General features: G+C 52.2%; 1 protein-coding gene across 1 annotated transcript in view; it reads right to left on the reverse strand.

The window, feature by feature from the left end:
• Positions 1-9,672, reverse strand: part of RPH3AL (rabphilin 3A like (without C2 domains)) — a gene marked incomplete at both ends in the record, with an annotated part of 89,313 nt that overhangs the window by 76,240 nt on the left and 3,401 nt on the right. Inside the window, 2 exons of the mRNA XM_080713991.1 lie at positions 3,027-3,181; positions 3,686-3,819. Of these exons, the coding sequence (XP_080570117.1) occupies positions 3,027-3,181; positions 3,686-3,819 (289 nt within the window). The remainder of the gene's footprint in view (positions 1-3,026; positions 3,182-3,685; positions 3,820-9,672) is intronic.

Consider the following 9,672-nt stretch of genomic DNA (forward strand, 5'->3'; position numbering starts at 1 on the left):
ATACAGAGCTGCCCTCTTGGGGGAGGAGCCCCTGTAGGACAGCCTGACCAGCCATGGACACCCCAGCCGAAGCTAGAGTAACCCTGACCAGTCAGTGAGGGGTCAGTGTCTCCATCACCACAACCCCACCCCTGCAAAACCTGCCTGTGTGTGTGTGTGTGTGTGTGTGTGTGTGTGTGCGTGCGCACGCACCCCTTCCAGGAGATGTCACGTCACACCAGGGCGAGGTCTCCTCCATTGGTAGGCTCTGCTCACAGCTCCCACTACAGGACATGCCCCAGGCTGTAATCCCCTCCTGACATTCAGGGAATGTCGCCACCAGACTCAGCACCCTGTTTATAAGCTGGTGCCAGATTCCTCCCTCTGGGGACTCCCCTGTCTGCCGTCTGCTCTCTCTAATGCCAAAAGCATGTAAGGAAAGTTCTGAGCTGAGCTGCAGGAGCTCAGAGACCTGCTGTGCCTTCATAAGGGACTCACCTCGGAGTCTGCCTCTTCATTTGGAAAATGGGTACAAACACTTCCTTTTGTCTATATGTCCTTGGGGCTAAGGGTGTGAAGGACATAGGACTTCACAGCAATGTGAGAGGCAGAAAGGGCTCTCAGAAGAACAAGCCAGGGCAGAGGTTGTGGCTCAGCAGTAGAGCATGTGCCTTGCATGCTCAAAGTCCCACATTCAACCCTCAAGTCCACAAAAGGAGAAGAAGAGAAGGGTCAAGAAAAAGAGGGTATGCATCTATAATCCTACAGGAGGCTGAGACAGGAAGATCACAGGTGCAAGGCCAGCCTCAACAACTTAATGAGATCCTCAACAACTAGTGAGACTGTTTCAAATATAAAAAGGGCTCGGTGGCTCATGCCTGTAATCCCAGTACTTGGGAGGCTGAGACAGGAGGATTGCGGGTTCAAGGACAGCCTTAGCTGCTTAGTGAGGTCCTCTGCAACTCAGTGAGATGTTGTTTCAAAATAAAGATGCTGTTTCAAAATAAAGAATAAAAAATAGGGCTGGGGGTGTGGCTCAGAGGTAGAATGCCCCTGGATTCCATCCCCAGTACTGCAAAATAAATAAATAAATAAGCCGGGTGTGGTGGCGCACACTTGTAATCCCCGCGCTTGGGAGGTGGAGACAGGAGGGTGCGCTGGTTGGGAGCCAGCCTCGCTGGCTTAAGAGACCCTGTTTCCAAATAAAAAACTATAAAAAATAGGTCTGGGAGTGTAGCCCAGAGGTAGAAGGGCTTCCAGGAACCCCAGTACCACCAAAAAATTAAAAAATTAAAAATAAATAAAATAATAAAAGGCTGGGGTATAGTTCAGAGGTAGAACACCCCTTAACTGGGGGGGGTAATCTAGTTTAATCCTCAGAACCACAAGTATAAATAAATAAATAAATGACTGGGGGTGTAGTTTGGAGGTAGAATGCTCTTGGGTTCAGTCCCCAGTACAAGAAGGAGGAGGAAGAGGAAGAGCAGGAGGAAGAGCAGGAGGAAGAGAAGGAGGAGAAGGAGGAAGCACCTGCCACCTCTATCTGGCTCTTCCTGCTCAGAAGACACAGGCTGGATCCCAGGCTCCGCCCAAGTGAGCTGCAGGCAAACTCACCCTGGCTTCAAAGGAGCAACGAAGCCAGAGGTGAGAGGAAAGCCTCAGTCCCCAGCTGCAGACAGCCACACTGTAGACACCCCTGGTTTGGGGAAGTAGCATCAGGCTGCTGCAGCGGGGTCCTGGGCACCTGCACCACCAGGCACACGCCTAGGAGATGGCCGGGGCTGTCAGTTCCGGAAATGCAGAACCAAAGCCATGAGTCCCAGCAGAGCCAGGCTCAGGCTAAAAGCCCAAATCAGGGCAAAGTCAAGACGGAACCTGCCTGAAAGCTCTAATCTCTTGGTGGCTGAACTCTGGACAGCCTGTGCCCTGCCTTGCTAAGGATGGCCAACAAGGATGCCTGCCTCACAGCTGGGGGGCTAGGTAGGGAGCACTACCCCAGCTCACACCAACCGCATCTGCCCTCATGCCTCACAAGGCAGCTTCGTGGGGTTGGCTCTTCTCAACTTTCACTCCCCACACATACAGCACAGCAGACACCCAATGATTGTGCCTGGTTCATATTCTCTCTCTTCCCTTCCCTTCCCTTCCCTTCCCTTCCCTTCTCCTCTCCTCTCCTCTCCTCTCCTCTCCTCTCCTCTCCTCTCCTCTCCTCTTCTCTTCTCTTCTCTTCTCTTCTCTTCTCTTCTCTCTCTCTCTCTCTCTCTCTCTCTCTCTCTCTGTGTGTGTGTGTGTGTGTGTGTGTGTAACTGGGGGTTGAATCCAGAAGCATACTATTTCTGAGCTACACCCCCAGTCCTCTTCATGTTTTCAGTTTTTTTGAAACAGGATCTTGCTAAGTTGTTGAGAGTCTGGATAAGTTGCTGAAGCTGGTCTTGAACCTGCAATTCTCCTGTCTCAGCCTCTTAAGTACTAGGTTACAAGTACTTAAGTACTTTTTGTTGGTGGTACTGAGGGTAGAACCCAGAGGCTTTCTACCTCCGGGCTACACTCCCAGGCCTATTTTATATTTTATTTGGAAATGGGACTCACTAAGTTGCTGAGAACCTCACTAAGATGAGGCTGGCTTTGAACCTGTGAGATCCTCCTGTCTCAGCCTCCCAAGTGTGGGGATCACAAGTGTGCACCACCATGCCCAGCTCAACCCTATTTTTTATTCTTTATTTTGAAACAGGTTCTCACTGAGTTGCAGAGGGCCTCACTAAGTAGCTGAGGTTGTCTGTGAACCCAGATCCTCCTATCTCAGCCTCCTGAATGCTGGGATTGCAAGCGTGCGCCACCACACCCAGCTTATTTTTTTATTTTTGAAACAGGGTCTCTGCACACTGGCTTCAAGCCTGTGATCCTCCTGCCTCAGCCTCCCAAATGCTGGGATGATGGGTGCATGCCACTGCACCTGCCTTGGCTCACGTATTCTACAGAGAAGCTCTGGTACTCCATAGTAAGGCCTCAGATATGAAGTCACAGAAATGTCTGACCCTTCCCCACACCTGCTCCTGCCCGCCCTTAAGGCAGCACCTGTGCTGCTGGGGGAGGCCATCGGGCCTGACCTTCTGCGTGACCTGGCAAAGGACTTCACCTCCACTTAGTGTTCCTTCCTCACAGGCAAAGTGCAGGTTATAAATCCAGGCCAGGGGCTTTGAGGCTGGAGTGGGAGGAGCCTGCATGGACAGAGCTGTCAATCGCTGACATCTTCTGTCCTTCCCAGCTCTTAACTGCCTTTGAGTCTCCATCCTAGTCCCTCCTGCCTTAATTCAGATCCTGGTTGCTGCTACCCCACGACAGCACCATGAGCACACTCATGCACTCACTCCAACCCATTATCCAGTCCTTCTAATCTACTGTGGACTTCACCTCCCCGCAAAGACCCTTTGCCTGTTTCCTGCTCAGACCCCTGGGGGGCTCTGCCTGGCCCTGGCCAGCTGGTCCTTCTCTGCGCCTTCATCTGCATCTTGCCCTTCCTGGCCCTCTGTGCATGCTCTCTCCTCAGCCTCCCTCCCTCCTCTCCCTCCCCATCTCATGCTCCCACATACTCAAGCCACTGGCTCCACTAAGTGCCCACCTACCACTGCTTCCTCTCTCGGGTGCCAGGCTCACTCCTGCCTGCTTGGGTACTGGCTCCCTGCCCAGGCCCCACGCAGACACTGACTGTGCCCAGCAATGGAGGCCTCATCCGCCTCCAGGGTTTGCTCCAGACCAGCCCGCTTCTGCCCCTCCACAAGGATCACAACTGTCCGCTCCTGGGGGGGAGGGGGTGGCATCTCCACCTCCCCTGGCATGATGCTGCACAGGCACAGGACAGCAAGCTCTGGGCTGTGTCGCCAGGGCCATGTGGTCCCCAGGCAAACGCAAATTTGTTCTGATGACCCTGGGCTGAAGGTAGGGACGCTGGGCTGGACAGAACAGGCTTGGAACTCCACTGAGTGGCATTCCATCCTGCCTCTCTCCCTGCTTCCTTCCTTCCTTGGAGGGAAGCCATCTGCAGGCACCAAAACTCCAAGAGGAAAAGTGCCTAATGGAGATGCTCTGCTGCCACTGAGGCTATGGGGACCAGGTCCCATCCTCCGTCCCCGGCATCAGCAGCCAAGTCCTGCCCAACCACCCTGGCAACGTACATGTTGCAGAGCTGGCCCCTGGGGGCAGATTAATTAAGTGACTTTTCTGAGAATTTAGAAAACATCAGTAGATGAATAAAAAAAATCCATCTTAGTAAGGAGGCACAAATACTTGTGTTCTATGTTAAATTAGGTTGGGGAGGAGAAAGGACAGTGCCAGGCCAACTGGAGGCAGCCAGACGAGATGAGAGGCTGCTGCTGCCCACTCCACCCAAGGCAGGCAATGGAGATGAGGTGTGGAAGGGAGCAGGCTGGGAGCCCTGAGCCACAGGGGACTTTCACCTGAGAGGCAGCCCCAGCCCCACCTGACACCTCGTAAGCTCTGTGCCCTGCTGAGAGGAAGGCTAAATGGTGCAGCCACTGTAGGAAAAGGCTCCTCAAAAAGTTACTTATAGAATTGCCATGTGATCAGTTCTACTGCTGTGGACATACCCCCAAAGGACCAAGAGTAGGACTTTGAAGAAATCTTTGCACAACCACGTACCCAGCTGCATTATTTACAATACTTAAAATACAGATCAGGCCAAGTGTCCCTCACAGAGCATGGATAAGCGAAATGTGATATGTACATGCAACAGAATACTATTCACCTTTAAAGAGGATGGAAATTCTGACCCAAATGTGGATGAACCTTGAAGACCTTATGCCAAGGGCAGAGGGGCCTGAGGATCTGCATTTTCAGTGAACACTGAGGGGGTGTCTACACCAGCAGTGAGGACCATCAGCACCTGAACTCACTCAGCTGCCCTAGCTTCCACCTGGAGGAGAAGCTCTATAGACTTTCTTTCTTTCTTTCTTTCTTTCTTTCTTTCTTTCTTTCTTTTTTTGGTACTGGAAAGCAAATCCAGGGGCATTCAATCCCCAAGCTACACTCCCAGCCTTTTTGTTTTTATTATTTATTTTTTGGTGGTACTGGGAGTGGAACCCAGAGGCTTTCTACCTCTGGGCTACACTCCCAGACCTATTTTATATTTTATTTGGAAACAGGGTCTCACTAAGTTGCTGAGAGCCTCACTAAGTAGTTGAGGCTGACTTCGAACCTGTGAGATCCTCCTGTCTCAGCCTCCCAAGCATGGGGATTACAAGCATGCGCCACCATGCCCGGCTTTTTAGCCTTTTTTTGGGGGGGGGTGGTACTGGGGTTCCTGGAAAACCTTCTACATCCGGGCTACACTCCCAGACCTATTTTATACTTTTTCTTTTTTTAAACAGGGTCTCTTAAACCAGTGCGGCTGGCTTCGAACTTGTGTGATCCTCTTGTCTCCACCTCCCAAGCGCAGGGATTACAAGCGTGCGCCACCACGCCTGGCAGCCTTTTTGTTTTGAAACAGGGTCTCACTAAGTTGCTGAGGGTCTGGCCAAGTTGCTGAGACTAGCCTTAAACTTGTGATCCTCCTTGTCTTAGCCTCCCAAGTATTGGGATTACATGTGTGCACCAGCAGACTCTTTTGAAACCACCCTCTTTAAGAGTGGGAAGCTGAGTGCTGTGAATCAAAGTGATGAAGAAGGTGGGCAGGGCTGGCCTCTTTTAGGAGAAAGAGCAGCACCGTGGGCCAGGAGGAGAGTCACAAGCAAATGCCATTGGCTCCTCCCTTGGCTCAGCAGCCACAGTCCCAACACAGAACAAAGAGGGAGACTGAGGGTTTACCAGAAAATGGCACTGCCTCCTCCAGCCCAGGGTGACTGCAGGCTCTCTTGCTGGGGTCTGGGCCGATCCTCGGTGGGACTCAGCTCCTTTGAGCAAAGTAGCCTGGATCCAGGGCAGGAGGGATCCAGGTGGAATGCAGCTCTTTCCCTGCAGTGCTCCCCCAGGCTAAACTAGACTTCCCTCAAACAGCTTTGAGCAAACTACTGGCTGACCTCATACCCACTTTCACCTGAACTAGGTATACAAAGCAGGCCATTTCATAGGCAGGCTTCCCTGTGCCCACACCGTGTGATCCATTTGGCTGAGACCAGGGGAAAAAAATCTAGCTGCTTCCCTGAAATGGCAAGATACCATCCTGCGCTCTGGCGGGTCCCCTGCAGCCTCGTGTGGCCTCCCTGTGGCTGGTGAAGCTGGACTTTTCAATTAGATGGAAGGCCAGCAGACTCAGATCCCAAGCAATTAGGAGCGCCAGCCCTCTCTAATTAACTAGCCAGTCCCTCTCAACTTCGCACTACGAGCCTGGATAATGAGGGCAGGCAGGCTGGGCATTTGCAGCCCAATCACAGAGGGGACACAGCTCTGAAGACTGTGTGGGCTTCCTCTGTGCTCATTAGCTACAGAAGGCTGCTGGTGTTCTTGCTGGGGATGCCTCTGTGTCCCCAGGAGCACCTGCAAATCTGTTTTCCTCACCAGGCCTGGCTCTGGACACTTCCCACGCAACCTCCCCAGCAGCCTCTCTCTATAGCCTCTCTATAGCCTACACGCACCGCATAGGTCTAGGGCTGCCGTCCACCCCAAAGCCGAGGACAAGCAAAGCAGAGATGAAAATACACAGCGAGGTTCTGCAGAGATGCTGGCTCCACCAAGAGCTCTAACCCTAACTGTAGTGAAGGATCCACAACTGATGACTTCCCCTTCCTGGAAGGGCAAGATCTGGATCTCCTAGTGGCAGGCACCAGTGGGCACACAGGAAGCCGTGGATGAATGAGTGAACAGATGATGTCATTCCTCCCGCCCTCGCCTGGGAGCCCTGCAGGGCTAAAGCTGGAAAGGACTCGGTCCTGGCCTCTCTAGTTCCCGGGGTCTCAGCTCCTAAGTGACTACAACCTAGGGGTTCTTCCTCTGTGATCATCTCCAGGGGCCCAGGACGCTACACACCTGCCTGTTCTCTGCTCAAAGGCGGCCTGCACTCTGGTGACCCTGCTTTTAGCTTCCCAAGCTTCTCAGCTTTACTCCATGCCTTCTAGTCCCCAGGACCTTACTGTGGAGGCGACTGGAGCGTGCACCATCCCTCCTGCAAGAAGCCTGTCTCTAAGTCAAATCTGCCAGGGCATCTCTTGGCCTCCCTCTTTCAGCAGCACCCAACCCCTGCCCTCCTGCTGTCCAGCCTGCATCCAGCCCTCCCTCGTCTCTGCTGTCAGCCCCTCCCTGAGGCTCTGCGCTCCTGCAGCCTTCGGGTACCTGTTCCTCCAAGCAGCCTCTCTGGGCTCAGTCCTGGGAACCTAGACCCCAGCAGCAGCGAAGCACTCTGACACTCCCACCTGGACCACAGGACTCAAGGGAAATGGTCATTCTGGGCCACTCCCCATCTGGACTCCCCTCGGACAGAATCATACTACAGGCTGAATTAATGATTGAGAGTCATGCAGACTGAGGGGCTTCCGGGCCAGCTCAGGACACCCGCTGCTGAGGGCTTCAGAGGTGTCTGCAGACTTTTACGTATGTATCAGAAAATAGGGGATTCTCCATGGTTCCTCTGATTTTAAGGTCAAGAAAACCCGAATTCTAATAAGGAGAACATAGGATGCTACAGAATGAATTGGATCCCCTCAAAATCCCCATTCTGCAGCCGCAGCCCTCAGTGTGACGGTATCGGGGAAGAGCACCCTTAGGAAGTTATCAGGGTTAAATGAGGCGGGGTGTGATGGCACATGACTGTAATTCCAGTACTTGGGAGGCTGAGACAGGAGGATCGCAGGTCCGAGCAAGTAGTGAGACTCTCATCAATCTAGCAAGACCCTTTTTCAAATAAAAATAAAAAATCAGGCTAGGGGTTTAGCTCAGAGGTAGACTACCCCAGTGCTCAATGCCCAACACACACACACACACACACACACACACACACACACACACATACATACACACAGATTTAAAAAAAACACCCCATCCCCCAAATGCCCCTCACTCTTCTGAGGCCTCATCTAATGCCCCCTCTCCCACCTTGGCACTGGAGCAAGCCCTCTCAGAAGCGCTAGAGGGTCCTCTGCCTCCCTGCCCACACCAGGACCCGAGCCTCAGCCTGCTGCAGAATAAGAGCCACTTTAGCCAGGTATGGTGGCTGACACCTGTAATCTCAGCTCTTCAGGAGGCTGAGGCAAGAGGATTGCAGATTAGAGGCCAGACTCAGCAACTTAACAAGATTCTGCTTCAAAACTAAAAAGTAAAAAGGAGCTGGGCATGGCGGTGCATGCTTGTAATCCCAGCATTTGGGAGGCTGAGATAGGAGGATTGGGGTTCACGGACAGCCTCAGCTACTTAGTGAGGCCCTTTGCAACTTAGTGAGACCGACCATATTTCAAAAAAAAAGAATTAAAAAAAATAGGGCTGGGGGTGTACCTCAGAGCCAGAATACCCCTGGGTTCCATCTCTAGCATTGCAAAGAAAAATAAAAAAAGGGCTAGGGGTGTAGCTCAGAGGTACAGTGCTTGCCCTGGAGCTAGTAAAATACATACACACATACATATACACACACACTTGCCCTGGAGCTAATAACACACACACACACACACACACACACACACACACACACACACACACACACACACACCACTTCAAATGGAAATGTCCTCCTGACCAGCTCGGTGCTCTGGAGCTCCAGGGTGGCAGAGGTGGTGGTGAGTCTGCAAGGATATTCCCCCACAGCACCACATCCAGTTGAGGTCCCCCTCTGGGACTGCCACTGCTGCCAAGCAAATGCTCTCCAAGGAGCAGCTGGTGTTAGCTCTTTGGCAGCCAGGGGCTGCAGCCTGCCTCTGTGCAGTGGCCTGGGATGGTTCCAGGGAGAGAAACACAAACCTGGAATTCTTAGGGCACTTGTGGGGCTGGCAGATGGAAGGAGAAAACTCCCAGGTGGAAAGCACCTTGCCTGCCATGTCCTGGGAGCAAGGCAGTCTCCTGTTCCCATGGCCCCACCACCTCCAGTCCAGGCCCGGAGAGAGGCCCTGCCGCCTCCACCACGCCCAGTCAATGAAGGCACGCTGCTGAGCCTGGTTCTGGTTCACCACATGTGACAAACTCGGGGTCAAAAAGTGACGATACCCGAAACCCTGGCCGCCCACTTTTTTTGTTTTGTTTTGTTTTGTTTGTTTTTGTTTTTTGGGGTTTTTTTGGTACTGAAGGTTGGACCCAGAGGCATTCTACTGCCAAGCTACACCCCCACCCCAACCTTATTTGATTTTGAATCAAGGTCTTGCTAAGTTTCTGAAGCTGGCCTCGAACCTGTAATCCTCATGTCTCAGTCTCCTTCCTACTTATTAACTGGACTTATTAACCTCTTGTTCATCCAGCTTTTGAATACCATTGAAAATGCCCATGTGAAGGTTGCCAGCAACCTCAGTGTTCCAAGTTCATCTCCATCTTTTATATCACTTTACTCCACCACACCCCTGATCTAATATCTTCTATTATTGCTTTCTAGGGTTTATTACTTTCTTTTTTTTTTTTTTTTTGTGGTACTGGGGTTCCTGGAAGCCCTTCTACCTCCGGGCTACACTCCCAGACCTATTTTTACATTTTCATTTTGGAAACAGGGTCTCCTAAGCCAGCGCGCGGCTGGCTTCGAACCTGCGCGATCCTCCTGTTTCCGCCTCCCAA

Source organism: Muscardinus avellanarius (assembly GCF_963383645.1).
Source record: "Muscardinus avellanarius genome assembly, chromosome: 16".
NCBI lineage: Eukaryota > Metazoa > Chordata > Mammalia > Rodentia > Gliridae > Muscardinus > Muscardinus avellanarius.